Consider the following 18,107-nt stretch of genomic DNA (forward strand, 5'->3'; position numbering starts at 1 on the left):
ATCATCATTCCGAACTCGGTACTTCCTTGTGTGGCCTCACATCGATCTCAACATGTGCATCTTTGCCACACCTAACTGGTGCATATGTCGCCTTTTAGTCGGCCAACACTCAGCTCCATACAACATTGTGGGTCGAACCATCGTCCTAAACAACTTGCCTTTTAGATTTTGTGGCACTCTCTTGTCACGGAGAATGCCAGAAGCTTTGCGCCACTTCAACCATCCGACTTTAATTCGATGGTTCACATCTTCATTGATGTCCCCGTTCTTCTGCAACATAAACCCCAAATATCGAAAGGTGGCCCTCTGAGGCACCACCTGCCCATCAAGACTAACCTCCTCCTCCCTCTCCTCATGCCTAGTAGTACTGAAACCGCACCTCGTGTACTCGGTTTTAGTTCTACTAAGTCTAAACCTTTCCATTCCAAGGCTTGTCTCCATAGCTCTAACTTCCAATTGACCCTCGTCCGGCTATCATCGACTAGAACCACATCATCCGCAAAGAGCATACACCATGGGATATCTCGTTGTATATCCCTTGTGACCTCATCCATCACCAAGGCAAAAAGGTAAGGGCTCAAGGCTGACCCGTGGTGCAATCCTATTTTGATCGGTAAGTAGTCGGTATCGCCATCACTTGTTCAAACACTTGTCACAACATAATCGTACATGTCCTTTATGAGAGTAATGTACTTTGGTCGGGCTTTGTGCTTCTCCAAGGCCCACTGCATGACATTATGTGGTATGTTATCATAGGCCTTCTCCAAGTCAATGCACACCATATGCGTGTCCATCTTTTGCTCCATGCATCTCTCCACACGTTGTTGAACCAAGAAAATGGCTTCCATGGTCGACCTCCCAGGCATGAAACCAAATTATTTTTTGGCCACTCTTGGCATTCTTCTCAAACGGTGCTCAATGACTCTCTCTCGTAGCTTCATTGTATGGCTCATCAGCTTAATTCCTCAATAATTAGTACAACTCTGAACACCCGCCCCCCTTGTTCTTGAATATTGGTACTAATATACTTCCTATCCATTCTTCTGGCATCTTGTTTGCCCAAAAATGAGGTTGAAAAGCTTGGTTAGCCATACTATTGCTATGTCCCCGAGGCCTCTCCACACCTCAATGGTGATACAATCAGGGCCCATCACCTTGCCTCCTTTCATCCTTTTTAAAGCCTCCTTGACCTCCGACTCTTGGATTCGCCGCACAAAATGCATGCTAGTATCATCAAAGGAGTCTTCCAATTCAATGGTAGAGCTCTCATTCTCTCCATTGAACAGCTTCTCGAAGTACTCCCGCCATCTATGCTTAATATCCTCGTCCTTCACTAGGAGTTGGTATGCTTCTCCCTTGATGCTTTGATTTTGTTAACATCCCTCGTCTTCTTCTCTCAGATATTGGATATCTTATAGATGTCCCTTTCTCCTTCCTTCGTGCCTAACTGTTGGTAGAGGTCCTCATACGCCTGACCCTTTGCTTCACTCACAACTCGCTTTGCGGCCTTCTTTGCCATCTTGTACTTCCCTATCTTGTCCGCACTCCTATCGAGGTATAGGCATCGCAAACAATCGTTCTTCTCCTTAATAGCCTTCTCGATATCATCGTTCCACCACCAAGTATCTTTAGCTTCGCTTCTACTTCACTTGGACACTCCAAACTCCTTGGAGGCCACCTTACGAATGCAAGTTGGCATCTTCATCAACATATTGTCTGCATCACCTCCTTTCTCCCAAGGGCCCTACTTAATGACCCTCTCCCTGAATTCTTGAGCTACCCCCCCTCCCCTTGAGCTTCCACCACTTTGTTCTAGCGACTTCGGTATGCTTGTCCCGTTGGACACGAAGTCGAAAGCAGAAGTCAACAACCACATACTTAAGCTCAGGGATAACTCTCTCTCGAGGTATCACCTTACAACCTAGGCAAGTACGCATGTGATCTCTTCTCGAGAGGATGAAATCAATATGTCTAGAGTGTTAACTACTAAAAAAATTCACTAGATGTGATTCTCTCTTCTTAAAGAGGGTGTTATCTACGATCATGTTGTAGGCTAGAGCAAAGCTTAAGACATCTTCTCCTTCTTGATTCCTGATGCCATAGCCAAAGCCCCCATCCACCCCTTCAAAATCTATGTTAGATGTGCCCACGTGGCCATTGAGATCTCCTCGTATGTAGAGCCTCTCGCCAATTGGTACACTCCTAACCATGTCCTCGAGGCCTTCCCAGAACTCCCTCTTGATGTTCTCATTGTAGCCTACTTGCGGGGCATACGCATTGATAACGTCAAGAACTAAGTCCCCAACTACTAGCTTGACTAGGATAATCTGGTCCCCACATCTCTTGACGTCAACCACTCAATACTTGAGACTCTTGTTAATTAAGATGCCTACTCTATTTCTATTTGCGGCCGTCCCCGCGTACTGCAGCTTGAAGCTGGTATCCTCCCCCTCCTTTGCCTTCTGACCCTTCCATTTGGTCTCTTGGACGCGAAGAATATCAACACCTCTCCTCACCGCTTAATCAACTAGCTCCCGAAGCTTACCTATCAGGGACCCTACATTCCACCTACCTAAGCGGATCCTCCTAGGCTCGGCTCGCTTCCTTATCCTTCACACTCGTCGAGTCAAATGTGAAGATCCTTTCTCATTTTCCACTACACACGGGTGTTGATGTAGTGCACCACTAAGGATGTGACGAACCAATCCTTACTCACTTGCCATCGTATCCAAATCAAGATATGACGCATCACCGGGGGGTGACGGCCCGGTCCTTGCCCATTTAACACTACACGTGTGTTCCGCCCCAACAAAAATATTTTGGGTCTCATCACTATAAGAGTGGCTGAATTTTGACGGTGGCTCGTGAAGGCTGTCACAACCCTCTCCTTTACCCGGCTTGGGAGCGGCTATGTTGAGACAACATAGGCGAGTTCCTGTACTATTCTTCACATGGCAAGATATAGAAATTTGTTCACATTTCATGGCAAATCTATTATGTACACAATGGCCAGTCTTATTTAACATAACATGGTAATTCATTTTAAAATCTATGTACTATGGCAACTTTGTCATGTGTCTACGAAATATATATATATATATATATATGAAAAATACATCCTACCACCTAGGAGTACTTATCCCACATGTTTCATATACTATCATGCGGTAGTATATATATATTAATTTATTATTTTAATTATGTCTATATATTATATATAAGATTTTTCAAAGTGAGTTACATGAAAAAATTACAAGTTAACCCATAGTTTTTATTATATTTGTGAAATGCGTATATATTTGTACGTAAAAAGAGCATACACAAAATATGATACATACTACCGGAAAATAGTATATATACTACCTAAATATTATTATATACTACATACTACGCGTACATATTCTTCGATTTAATAGATATTACATACAACATACAAAACGCAAGTGATGGTAACTACCACCAGTGGTAGATAAAATTTATCCTTTCTCTCTCTCTCTCTCTATATATATATATATATATATCATGGTAAATTCCTAATTTGCCATATTTAAAATTTATAAAATCCCTAAGAAATTCCATGTGCCCATTACAAAAATTCAAAAAATGTCACTTTCTTATAAAATGAAATCCTAATTTTGCCATGTGTGAATCGCAATATCTCAACTTGCCACATTTTTTTCAAAAAAAGGTACATATCTTCTAATTTTGTGATTGGCCCATTTGCATTTTTCCAAAATTTGCCATATCTTTTGGAGAACGAAATTCTAAAAACTTCGCATGTATCGACAGCAAAGGCCTAAATTTGATATATTTTTAAAAAGAATACATATTTGCCATGTGCCCATGGAAGATTTGCTCAACTTTGCCACCTTTTCTTGTTTTTGAACGAGCAAATCTCCTAACCTTGCCACGTGCTCATTTTACAAGTTTTCCAAAACTTGACATGTCCCTTTAGAGAACAATTTCCCCAAAAGTTGCCATGTGTTTTTTTTTAATATTTTTTCTTAAAGTTTGCCAATGTGTCCATTGCAAACTCCTAAATTGTTTTTACCCACATTTGCCATGATCTACAAAGGTATCTTTTAATGTTTTTTATCCATGGCAAGAAAACAATTGGACCATGCCAAATTGGATTTTTTTGGACCATGGCAAATTCATATTTTTCAAACCATGGCAAGCGTACTTTCTGTAACGTGGCAAACTTGTTATTTTAACATGGAAATTTTTATACTTTGACTATGGTAAATTTATATTTTGGACCAAGATAAATATTTTATTTTTATTATTTCACACCATCAATTTTATCAAGTAAACCATAATAGTTTTATTGTAGGTAACAGGGCACTTATATTATACTCCCTCCGTCCCAAAATAAGTATCGTTGATCTAGTACTAAGTTTGTGACATTTATTTTTGGACGAATGGAGTATATACCATGGCAATTTGGTTTTAGATCAATAGCAATTCTATTTAGTTAGATCATGATTTATTTATGTATGTACGATTGCAATTTCATTATGCAAACCATGTCATTTTTATTATTTAGACCATGGAAGTATTTTTCTTAGGTTATGGTAGTATTATTTGTATGTAGCATCGATGATCTCTTCTCATATTAGACCAATGCCATTTTTTATGGTAATTTTGTTTTCATAGGTCATGGCAAAATGGAAATTCGTTGGACTCTTTTGTTAGATGATTGTGCTTAACTAGGAAAATCATTTTTAGCCCAGGTGCTTGTGTTCACTTACCCACATTTTCGTTGCAATGGCAAATAACACACTGTGGTACTTTATTGGATCCCCGGCTATTTGCTAATATGGATCGGAGGAGTATGATATTAAGCACTAAATATCAAATCAACATAGACCGTTGGATAAACACGGTTGAACAGGTGAAACTTGTTGGATCTTCATAACTCACTCTTTTCATATTATAATTATTATAATATGATGATAAGTATTAGTATAGACATAGATATAGATAGATCAAACACAAAAAAATTCCATTACAATTCTCAAAAGAGGAAAGGTCTCCCACACAAAGAAAATAATCAATAGAGGAAGTCCTTAGCAGTTGCCACAGAGGCAAAATAGATGTGGGAGAAACCCCACTCCGCTTGCAGGATAATAAGAGGCTTGAAGCAGAGAAACCTTTAATCAGCTGTAGTACATCTTATCCTGCAGTTTTATCATGGTGGAATTGCACCACGATGCATGTAATATTGTCAGCGCTGCCTCGAGAGTAGGCAATCTCCGTCAGTTTCCTGGCCGCAGACTCTGGCACATCTTCTGTCTTTGCAAGGGACACAGCTTCCTGTTTGAGAAAATCATTGCTAGAATATCAGTTAAAGAGCTACCATAAAGTTATGAATTGTTGCACTTGCCGCCAGAGCATTTCGCTGGTACTAAGAATGTAAGCACAGACCAGATATGGAAAATGCTCTGTACAACCTCATAAGAGCAAGTACAATAAAGTTGAGTCAGTTGGCTACAAGGAATAAATTAATATATTTTTATTTAGTTGAAGGAAAGAAAAGAGGAGAGAGAAGGTAAGCGGGCTCTTAGCTAAAAGCCATCTCTAGCACGTGCTCCTAGGCATTTTGTGAGTATGAAAGGTGGATCATATAATAAAAAAGTAGTACACTTTTGCAATGAACTATTGTACATGTTGGCTATAAAATGGGCTATAGATGACATGGCAATGGCTTATAACCAACAGCTGGCTATACTATTGTACTTGCTCTAAGGAACAGTCTTTTGCTTCAGAAATTCTGAGTGCATTCAGGGTGAGAATTATGACACTTGGCAATAGAGTTACCTCATTTTCTACGGCATCCCAAAGTCCATCACTGGCAAGAACCAGGCTCTCCAATTCTCCATTAACCAATTCTTCCTACGATTTGTTATAGAAGATTTGATCACAAGTAATCAGAATTAGAAACAGAGCAACTAATCTAAAGAAAGGTATTGAACTGGAGTTGCCAATAACCACTTGCTGCTACACGTGAAACAATTGAAAAAACACTAATTTTCAACTGCAGAAAAAAAGGTAACGAAATCATGGAATAACTCAACTACAATAAGCTATTACCTGAATTTCAGGCTCTGCCACCACAAATGGCTTCAGTAGACGATTACCAAACGCACGGGACATTGCCAGTACGCCACCTACCCTCCAAGTACCTGGGCAAATACCACATCAAGAAGATGGAACAGTTTCCAATAGTCAAATTGTAAAGCCAGATCAATCAAAAAACAAAATATTTTGTATACAGACATGGTACATCTAGAAGCAATTAGGCTGCACGCTAGAACACTAAACAAACAACCCAAGCATGATAAGCCAACGTGTCGAAACAGACAGGAAATATCAGAGGGCTCAAAATGAATAAGGAAATCTTTTGCTACCATCCCTTACAATTGTGCTGACTGAAAATGCAAAATGCATAAAAGTGAAAAAATAAGACTTACCAGCCCAGATGACAACACCTCCAGCATTTTCAATTCTCTTGCGCTCATCAGTCCTGTTAGGTTTGTGATCTACTGAGAGTGCCCTAGCTACAAAAACAAACATATGAGGTCAGTAAAGTCATAATGGAGTAAACGAAGCTCCTAAGCTAGTAAACGAACCACGCCAGTAAACTGAAATCAGTGTGATGTCCCTATATAGACTCCATCATGATATCAGATCATGATGGTTGTAAGAAACAAGCAAGCCTTGCCATTTTCCTTAAATAATGGTACAACAATAATCATCACATAAAGGAAATGAGCAGATAGCTATGGTACAATCGTATAACTGCAATGTGTTGGTGGGAAAATATTTTGTAAAAAAGTGCATTAAAAGAAACACATGTACCATAGTTCTTTGCCAAATATATCATCGCTGGAGGGAAAATTTAGAAACACTCTGCAGATACATACAATAAGTGTTTACAAGGACCAGAACATGTTTGGGTGATTCAATCATATAGTGACTACGACGGGGTTCTAACAGAAAATACCTTTCCCGGCTTTTGAAATAACAGCACGGGAGTCACCAACATTTGCTACATATAGATGGTCACCCACTAAAACCGCAGTGGAAGCTGTGGAACCATCATCCCTGAAAGCACTTGATTCTGATTCTAAGAAATCTGCATCTGTCTTCTGATATGTTTCACCTTTTTTTTTATCAAAAGAATTTAAGCCTCAGAAAATAATGATTGGAAGCACTGGAAAGAATGTGAACAGATACATACAGGTAAATGCCAAGAGAAACATTACTTATAGCAAGCTTTGTATCAGTCAAGAACTTGGGGTGTTTCATAAGGTTCTCGAACAAATGCTCCTTCAAATACTCAGCAGCACGTGACCCCCCATGACCTAAAGATTTGCAAAGTAAGAACATGATAGGCATGTAATTGCGGAAGTAAGAAGGCAATATTGGAAACCATACCATCAAATACTCCAAATAGACTAACAGTGTGTCCATCAATTTCAGTTAGTTTTACATCATAGAAATCCTCCATTGTAGCTCTTTTCCCTCTAAAACTTGAATACCCACATTTCAGTTTACCATCTTCCCTGTCACAATATTTGGACACAGTGTCAACCCAGGTAAGATTACATATTCTAAAGAGTCCCGGAGAGGGCATTTCAATAAAATATGTCAAAAGATAAGAAATGGTTATTGTACGAAGATATAGACCTGAAATATCAAAGGTGCAGATAATCTATCTTGTCCATTACAACAATCGCATAAACAACCACATGATAAATTTCAGATCGAGGGCAGCTAACAGTATACATTTCCGTGACTGCATCTGCCAACTATCGGTGGTTCACATCAAAATACACTAGTGTAGGAGAAATTTACTTTGGCTCATAGGTATATATGCACCCATTGGTTAAATACACGTGTAAATCCGGACATTATATGTGCTTGCAGAAAGTTTTCAGTGAAAATGGACATTTTTGTGGCTTCTGTAAAAAAGACAACTTTTGATGCTTGATTACAGCTATTCACGAGGCATTTTTTAATCTTTTTTATACATGCCACAAAATCTGTCCTTTTTCACCAAAATTTTTTGTGCGAACATCACGCGGGATTTTTTACTCAATTCTTTTAACATGTTGAAATGTGTTATATATATATATATATTTCATAATAGGAGTATTTACACCTAGGAGCCAAAACGGCACTCTCCTAGTGGAGCAGTTATACTGCTTTGCAACAAATCTAGATGACCATAAAGTCCTACTAGTAACAGCATCACAGCAAAGCATCGTTGGTACTCCTGTATGAATGCAATGAAGCATCACAGTACTAGGAACATGACACTAGTAGCACTACAGGACATGGAATTGCCTCGTGTACAACGTCTTTAATCCGATCCTGGTACAATAGTTTGATGCTGCAATCTGATGTTCGTTGGGCACAGGGACGATTCTAGGGGGGGACAAGGGGGGGGCTAGACCCCCCCTAACAAATTGATTTTTCTACTATAATAATGGTTGTTGTAGCTAATTTTTTTACTTTATATGAATTTTGCCCCCTCCATGAACAAACTTGCCCCCCCTATGCTTGCATGTTGGCTTCGTCCCTGGTTGGGCGAATATGTCAGTACTGTAATGGTTATTACAAAATGTCATATCCAAATCGGGCCCATGTCAGTACAAATAGCAGCTCCATTTGGCGTATACTAATGGCTGCATGCATAACAATACCATGGTGAGTTGGTGAGAAAGATTTCTTAAGATCAAATAGAACCTCGTTCTTTCACAATAAAGAATCGTGTTATGTATGTGAACTACTACTCTCATGAATGACAAACCGTCCATAAGACAAAACAGTTATAATGCACTATGTGAATCAGAGCGCATGGTCCGATTACAAATTCTGGAGCATCTCTACTGCATGCTTGTTGGCTACCAGCATAAGACGAGGCAAGCAAATGAACAACGTGACGTGAGGCCTAAATGCAAATTCAGCCAGCGATATTTCAAGCTGATGCAAACACAGGAAACATCTATAACCAAAACATGAGCAGGGGACGTGCATTACCTCTGCCACCCCGCGCTGGCGTACCCTCCATCCTGCGGCTGGGTCCCAGCAGCAGCCGCGCGGCGCTGCAGCTGCAGCTGCCCCGCCGGAGTGCCGGAGTCAGAGTCGGAGGAATCGAGCATCATCTTGGTCCGGGCGCCAGCCACAGCCCGGAATCCACGCCAACCGTGCCCGCGCGCACGGGGCGTCACGCACACATCGACCGCCCGACCGCACAGGACCCTGGCCCACCGGCGCCTGCCCGCGCCCGCCGCCGCACGAAGCACCAGCGCCCTCAGCCTACCGATGCATACCATCTCATGGCTGGGTGGCTCTCTCTCTCTCTCTCTCTCTCCCTCTCTCTCTCTCTCCGCTCCGATGCCGATGCCCGAGGAGAGATCCACTGGCGCTCGGTTTAATGGCTTCGGATCCGGGGCGGGCCGCGGAAGGGAGGGAGGAAGCGGCGGGGGCGGGGAGTGGACGGTGGGAGATTCCCCTGCAGTATAATATACTACATCCTCTGTCCCAAAATAAATAACGCAGTAAGTTACTCCCTCCGTCTCAATGCATTAAACATATTAAAAGGTGCACTACAACCTAGGCACGTAGAAATTAAGTAGGAGCAGAAATTAAATTGTAGAGAAAGTCAATCGCACTATTCTTTTCTCAACTAAAAACATGCTATTAATTAGAAGACATCTTCAAATCCAAAAAACATGCCGGATAAATTGCATTCATTGGTCCTTCATTTAATAGATGGGGTCTAATTAATATACATGCAACTAGTATTACCGGAATGTGCCTTAGCGTTTTGGATTATTTGATTTTCATAAGATGCCTAATGCATCGAGACGGAGGGAGTAGTATAAATTTTGTACTATAGCAACAACACTTATTTTGGAACGGAGGAAATAATATACTTCCTCCGGTCCTTTTTACTTCGCATATTAGATTTGGGTCAAGTCAAACTTTACAAAATTTGACCAAATATATATTGAAAAATATCAACATCTACAACACCAAATATACATATCATGAAACTAGCTTTCGTAATGAATCTAACAATATCAATTTGACATTGTGAATGTTGATACATGTTTCTATAAATTTGATCAAAGTAAAGATACTTTGACTTCGGACAAAGCTAATATACAGACTAAAAAGAACCAGAGGGAGTACTGACTATTTTGATCATAAATGGGACCATGGGATGGGAGAGTCGCCGCGCCGTCCATATTTATGTGAGCATTTAACTAAGACGTATATTGATAAAAATATTTTTTGGAATATACTAAGGCTGTCATAGTGGGGAGTAACATATAGTAGTATCATACATATGTTATTATTTTATGATACTACCTTCATAGTCCATTGTATCATAAACTAGTATCATAGATGATCTCATTTATTAACATGCATGGCACATAGTAGCATAGCATTTAACATGATACGATATCTATTTATGTTATTCTAAGGATGCCCGTGATGGGAGTATCATAGGTAGTATCATGAATGTCAACTAAGCAATTTCGATGAGGTGTCATAGAATTAAATGAAGAAAGAAAGGGTTGAATATCATATTATGATACCGTATCATATTAAATGATGTGCTACTGTGTGTCTTGCATGACAATAAATAAACCATCTTATGATACTAACATATGATATTATGCATTACGAATGTGGTATCATACACTAGTATCATATGCATGATACTAATATATGATACTACCCATTACAACCAGACTAACCCCCTCTCTCTTCTTTAATTACTTGCCACATCAACATGTTTCTAGTCCTAAGACTATGATACTAGCTATGATACTCCCACTATGGCCAGTCTAACAGCGTCACATCTCGTCGTTACTATGTGGCGGCTGCGCAAGCGATTCGTTGTGTACTCTTCATCATGCATGGATGCAACCATGCAATGATTTATCTTTAAATGATTGAAATTCAAAAATATTTGTCTCTTAAACCGTTAGTTCAATCGATGATCCGTTTTCGTCGTTGACTTTGTTTCGACGAAATCTTCAAAACTAGATCCCATGTCGACATGTTTCGATAACTTTTTTTTCTCGTACTCACCACATTGTTGCACTTACTTGTCTGATAAAAAATAATTAATAGACATATTTTTTGGAAATTACATATATATATATATATATATATATATATATATATATATATATGACATCTGGACATAATCAAACTAGTAAACACATACATGTTTTTATAGGCGATTACCCGCGAAAATATGACAACTCAATATATTTAAAACTGATGACCATAAGAAATCTTTTTTGGTCATTGTTTATAAATATGACAATTCGTCATAGTTAAACTAACAAGCACATAAAACAGTTTTCTGACAAAACTGTATGTAAATACGACAAGTTAACATATTTAAATTGACAAACACAACCTATTACATGCTTTTTTATATCATGCATAATGAAAATTGCAAGGCTTTGTATGAACAACATTAAAAAGTGTTAATCAAGTTATTTTTTTCACGCAAGTAAGTGGTTAATAATATGACACTGGGTCAAAAAATGTGGCAAGTATGAACAGAAAAAATAGTTGATGGAACATATCGATATGGGATCTAGTTTCGAAGAACTCGTCGCGAGAAAGCCAATGGTGAAAGCGGGCCATCGATTGAATTAACGGTTTTGTAGATAAAACTTTTTGAATTTCAAACATCAAAGGGAATCTTACGTGTGGCGTTGTACTCATGCGAGAGTCCAAATCTAAAAAAGAATACATCAGACCCAGCTGGCTAACGGATTTGCAGATAGCATGCACTAATCGACGCTCCAACGACCGTCGCACGGTAACGCAAATATGCAGCGCCGCTGCCTAGTTAGGTCCCAATATTTTAATATTATGAAACAGAGTAAGTACTAGCAAAAGAGACCAATGCGTTGAAAAGAAAAGAAGATAACATATGCTAGCTCAATAACCATTACTTCTTAATAGCTTAACGTCTTTTATTTCATATGACATTATATTTGTGTTGTGCACAATGATCTCAATGCTCATTCAATGAAAACACATTTGAATGTGATCAGTCCTAAGGCGTTTCTCTCTCACATTCTCGCGCGCGTGCACTTAGTCGAAATAAGATGAGAAATACGTTGTTTTTTCTATGAATTTTTAAAAGATGTGCATGTATGGTTATCGATGTTGTATTTCCTTTTAATATAATTTTAATGAGTTTTTATTTGCAATTTGGATTGTTGTCGGTACCAAAAAACTAAACCATGCACTATAGATTAAGTTTGCATCAAAATAATATTCTAGAAATACTTAACAACTAGAAATAACATCATATGTAGATTCTACATATTTTTCTAATTAAATAGCATATATAACATGTTAAAATTAGAGTTATGGTTTAAAAAATATGAATAATTTTGATTTGCATAAACTACTGATTAATTAACCGAAACGTCATGGGATTTTCTGTTAAAATGAGAAAACGACTCGGATGACTTAAATATGGACTACGAGTTGATTACTTGAAACATAGGGGGTTCTAAGAAAATGCAAAAATGGTTGGGATATGACTTAGATGTGCACTGCGGATTAATTTACAGAAAATAGAGGGGTTTATTTGTAAAATGACATGAGGGACGAGGATTTTAGTTCCGTCATTTTCATTTTGGGGGTGATAGGCACCGGCGTGCGGGCACAAATTTGGGTCGGTCGCACCACAGCTATTGGATCCGCGCATGTTGGCCATTGGATCCCTTCAAAAAAAGGTTTGTCGTTGGCTTCTTCTTCCTCGCGTCGAGCCCACCTCCCGTGCCGCTTGTCGCCTCATGTCGTCCTCGTTGCTCCAAGTGTTGCGTCGCCCCTTGTCGTGTTTGTCGTCGCGCTTGCCGCTGTTATCGTGGTCGCAGAAACCCACCGCCAACATCTATCCCGACCGAAGGATCTCGTGGGTAGTTTCGTGGAAGAAAAATAATAGATGTAGCAAAATAAGTCCTCGGTCGTAGCAAAAAATAGATACGGTCGCAGCAAAAACGCCTCGCTGTCGTCGTCGGCGGCTGTAACTCGCCTTGCAGGGCCGCAACAAATTGAGCCACCGTTTGTAGCAAACAACGCCGTCGGTACCAACAAAAATGACACCGCTGGTTTGCAAACATTTTGGTTGAAGCTTTCTCAAAAACTCTGGTTGAAGCTTTTTCATCTATTGGATGAAGCTTTCTTTTTTATAATGGTTGCAACTTTTATTGTGTTCCAAAAATTCTTGTTGAAGTTTCCATAATGGCTGGATGAAGATTTTTCAATCTCTGCTTGAAACTTTTTCATCTACGGGATAAAGCTTTTGTTGAAACGCTGAAAAGGATCGAGAAGGACCTAGAGGGGGGTGAATAGGTACAAATCCAAATTTTAATAATTACTTAGCAATTTTAGGCTAAAGTGCGGAATATGAGTGTAAGCCTAATAATTGCTATGACAAAGAGTAAGCTATTAGGAGTGAAGTAAGACAAGCGGTAAACAATAATCAAATACAAGTATGTAATAAGGATTAACACAAGTAGAGAGTTAGGGTTAGGAATAACCGAAACCCCGAGAGAGACAAGGATGTATCCCGATGTTCACTTCCTTGGAGGGAAGCTACGTCACCGTTAGAGGGGCGGATGTTACCACGAAGGCACACCAACGCCATGAAGGCTCACCCTATTCTCCCTTTGAGATAACTCCACGAAGGCGTTTCTCAATCACTAATGGTAAGCCTTGAGGTGGCTTCCAAACCTTCACAAACTTTCCGGGGGATATCACAATGGTTTGATTCCTCTCCGAAGACTCCTACCGCCTAGGAGTCTCCAACCTCCAAAGAGTAACAAGATCACGGGGATTGCCCAAAACTTGCTCAAATCACAAATCACTTTGGTGGGAAGGAGGAGAGGGAGACGATCTATCTTTTGATTGGAACAACACTCAAAAGGACTCACAAATGCTCTTGGGATCTAGGATTTGGTGTAGACAAGAGTGAGTGAGAGGAAAGGTGTTCTTGGGTGTATTCTAGCTGTGTTGAACACCCTTTCACGAGGTGGGAGAAGAGTATATATAGTGTGGAATGAAATCCAGCCGTTGGAGGTGCTTAAGTCACACTGGGTCCGGACGTCCGACACTTGCCGGAAGTCCGGGCGTCCGCGAGGGGCCGGACGTCCGACAGGGGTCGGCCGTCCGAGGCCTGTGGGCACAGCTGGAACTCTTTCGGATTTATCAGTGACCGGACGTCCGACAGGGGTCGGTCGTCCGAGGCCTGGAGATACGACTGAACCTATTTTGAATTTATCAGCGACCGGACGTCCGGAGTAGACCGGAAATCCGTGTTATACAACTCAACTTCTACTGGTGGTAGTTTCCGGATTTCCGACGGGGGTCGGACGTCCGACGCTCGGACGTCCGGAGGGAGCCGGATTTCCGAGTTATAGAACACAAATTCTACTGGTGCAGACTTCCGGATTTCCGGGGCTTGGCCGGACGTCCGGCCCTCGGATGTCCGGAGGGAGCCGGATTTTCGAGTTATATGCCTCACAAACTTCTGGTGACGGGCTGCGGATTTCCGAAGCATGCCGGTCGTCCGGCCCTCGGACGTCCGGAGGGAGCCGGATGTCCGAGGCAATAGACCTATTTTGAATTGAGAACAGAGTGGAGATTGTGTGGTGTTTGGTATGATAGTAAAGATGTGGTATGAGCAAGTTCATCGCAAAACCTGTGATCCCCTCTTAATAGTGCGGGATCCCTATACTCAATATCAGTAAACTCAAAAGACTAATCTACATCATCTCTTCTTAATCCCGAGCCTTCTCGAAATATAACTCCCCAATCTTTTCAGACAACCTTTGGCACATAATTATCAATCTACTACATCCTGAGATACACTCAACAAATAGGATTAGTTTCCTATGTATGTGTTGTCATTAACACCAAAAGATGATTAGGGGCATAGCATGCACTTTCAATCTCCCCCTTTTTGGTAGTTGATGGCAACATATACATAGGTCTCAAAAAGACTTAACATACATTATAGTCTAGGAGATATTTAGTACGGAGCTCCCCCTTAAGATATGCATGATAAAAAAAATCGAAGCTCCAATGGATCAACATGTAAAGATAATAGATCATCATAGAAATAGGAAAGCAAGACATAATAGTCTATGATGATATCACAGCAATCCATAGCAAATCACAACCATTCATAAGTAGCCATACATGAATTTATCCATTACATTAAATCTCCAAAGACTAAAATTACGATAAAAACTATGATACATTACTCCCCCTTTGGCACCAAGTACCAAAAAAGGGAGCCATCAACAGCACCAATCACGCTTAGAGCTCATCACCATCATCATCAGCATCATTAGCCAAGCCACTGCCACCAGCCTCGTCAAGGAAATCAGACCACTCCGGACCAGAAGGGAAGCCAAAATCAGTAGGAGGAGCAGCAGGAGGGGCCTCATCATCACTCACATCAAGAGCGCCCGAGGCTCTCAGACGAGCCTTGAGGGCATTCTTGGAGGAGACTAAGCGAGAAACCACATCATGGGTTTGACCACACTGGAAAGAGACGGCCTTCATCAACGCAGAGTGGGCCTTGCCAAGGAATTTGGCAATGCGACCGAGAGGAGCGGAGCTAGATGAGGGGGTGGCGGCCCGTGCAGCAGTGCGACGAGTGGATGTGGAGGATGAGGGGGCTTTCTTGAGAGCAAAGTCATCCGCCATGTGAGCGGGAATGACCCACTTGCGATGGGTGTGAGTGACAGCCACAGAGAAATCAGCAACATGGTTAATAAGTGCCTGGATGAAAGGAGCGTGAGGAAAGGCTCGCTTGTACTGAAAGCTAGCAAGCCGAATCTCATGCCATTGGAAATGGGGCACATTGATTTTGCCCTTGGGGTGCTCGTCCAAGTGATGCATGATGTCGATACAATAGCCACTTCAAGAACCCTTATCACCCATTGTCACGCCCAAGATGCGACCCTATCCTCAATTTGGCACGAAGGCCTCGTCAGGGATAGAAGCGCATCTCGTCGTGTCGCAAGAATGGATATCGTTACAAGTACATGTACTGAAAAGATGAGATATATAAAGGGTGGGCTTACACTCGCCACAAGCTACATCAGAGTCACATCAGTACATTACATCAATATCAAGAGTAAGAGCAGGGTCCGACTACGGACGAAAACAAACGACAAAAGAAGAACGACGTCCATCCTTGCTATCCCAGGCTGCCGGCTTGGAACCCACCCTAGATCGAAGAAGAAGAAGAAGAAGAAGAAGAAGAAGAAGAAGCAACTCCAAATGATCAATCAACGCGCTCGCGTCAAGTAACCTTTGCCTCTACCTGCAACTGGTGTTGTAGTAATCTGTGAGCCACAGGGGACTCAGCAATCTCATTTCCAAAGGTATCAAGACTAGCAAAGCTTAATGGGTGAGGCATGGTTAAGTGGTGAGGTTGCAGCAGCGACTAAGCATATATTTGGTGGCTAAACTTACGAGTACCAGAAATAAGAGGGGGGAGATCTACGCATAACGGACGTGAACTACAGATAACCAAATGAATGATCCTGAACACCTACCTACGTCAGTCATAACCCCACTGTGTCCTCGATCGGAGAAGGAACTCACAAAAGAGACAGTCACGGTTACGCACACAGTTGGCATATTTTAATTAATTAACTTTAAGTTATCTAGAACCAGTGTTAAACAAAGCTTCCACGTTGCCACATAACCGCGGGCACGGCTTTCCGAAAGATTTAACCCTGCAGGGGTGCTCCAACTAGTCCATCACAAATTACCACAAGCCGCATAGAAATCCTCAATCACGAAGCTCGCGATCTCGTCGGATTTCCTAGTGGAAAACCTCAAATCTGAGATTACCCAAAGCATCACCGGAATCCCGATGCACAAGATATCTCGTCAAAGGTAAAACTAATCCAGCAAGGCCACCCGGTGTGTTGACGAACCCGATAGGAGCCGCGTATCTCGTTCTCAGGACACACCGTCTATGCAAAGTGGACGGTAGCCAAACCTCGAGTTGCCCCGTGGTGGCACCGCCGACTGCTAGGTGGGTGGACCAACACTCATGAGGAGCACTGGCCCGGGGGTTGATTAAAATATCCTCGGGGTCCGGAAAGTCCCTATGCAATTTTATTAGGTGATTAGGCAAATGTAGTACCAATGTTGGGCCTTGCCAGAACAGCTTTAATCTAAAACGAATTATCAAGGGGGTCCCCATAACAACCCCGATCGTGTTAGGAGCGCTCGATTATGGAACATAACACCGGTAGCCGAAAACTAAGGGGGGGAAAGGTGGAACAAAACACGAGGCTAGAAAGGCCGAGCCTTCCACCTTTTACCAAGTATATAGGTGCATTAAATTAAATAGCATTAATACGGTGATATGACAAGGAACCCATGTCTTCACATGGAAGCAACGGCACCTGCAACTAGCAAGACTAACAACAGGGTTAAGCAAGCGGTAACATAGCCATTCAGTGGTTTGCTAGGTCGAACAGGTTGAAGGTGATCATGGCATTGTTGAGAGGCTGATATTTAACATGTGGTAGGCAACGAGACATAATCGATAACAGCGATAAAACTAGCATGGCAATGATAGTAATGGTATCTGGGGAAATGATCATCTTGCCTGAGATCCCGCTGAGAAGAAGAATGTCTCCGTGAAGCAGACGAACCGACGTAGTCAGACGGGTCCTCACCATCCGGCACGCTGCGGAACTCTATCGAGACGAAGCAAACCGGAAACACAAATCAACACACGGAATTCACCACACGATGCACATCACATATGATGCATGAGCAGCTAAATACATGCAAGTCACGGCATGACAAATCACACAATCAAACACTACACATTAAGTGAAGTTCAATATGCACGAGTTGCATATTGACGAAACTCCACGTTAATTATTTAGTTCACTCCCGGTTATCTACACGACAATATTAATGTTGTCAAACATGCAAGAGGTGAAGCGGAAGTTAAACTACCTATCTAGGCATTTTAAGTGAGGTCGGAAATGACATATAGCACCTCC

The 18,107-nt window shown here is 41.4% G+C and overlaps 1 protein-coding gene across 1 annotated transcript; it reads right to left on the reverse strand.

Moving 5' to 3' along the window:
• Positions 1-4,911: 4,911 nt before the first annotated feature.
• Positions 4,912-9,526, reverse strand: LOC123402188 (probable protein phosphatase 2C member 13, mitochondrial). The gene is made up of 8 exons (XM_045096066.1): positions 9,049-9,526; positions 7,441-7,568; positions 7,269-7,367; positions 7,007-7,165; positions 6,474-6,560; positions 6,094-6,185; positions 5,821-5,895; positions 4,912-5,316 (listed from the first exon to the last, which is right to left on the reverse strand). Exons 1-8 carry the CDS (start codon positions 9,342-9,344, stop codon positions 5,176-5,178), a joined length of 1,077 nt encoding a protein of 358 aa, XP_044952001.1. The 5' UTR covers positions 9,345-9,526; the 3' UTR covers positions 4,912-5,175.
• Between the last annotated feature and the right edge of the window lie 8,581 nt (positions 9,527-18,107).

Source organism: Hordeum vulgare, chromosome 6H (assembly GCF_904849725.1).
Source record: "Hordeum vulgare subsp. vulgare chromosome 6H, MorexV3_pseudomolecules_assembly, whole genome shotgun sequence".
Lineage (NCBI taxonomy): Eukaryota > Viridiplantae > Streptophyta > Magnoliopsida > Poales > Poaceae > Hordeum > Hordeum vulgare.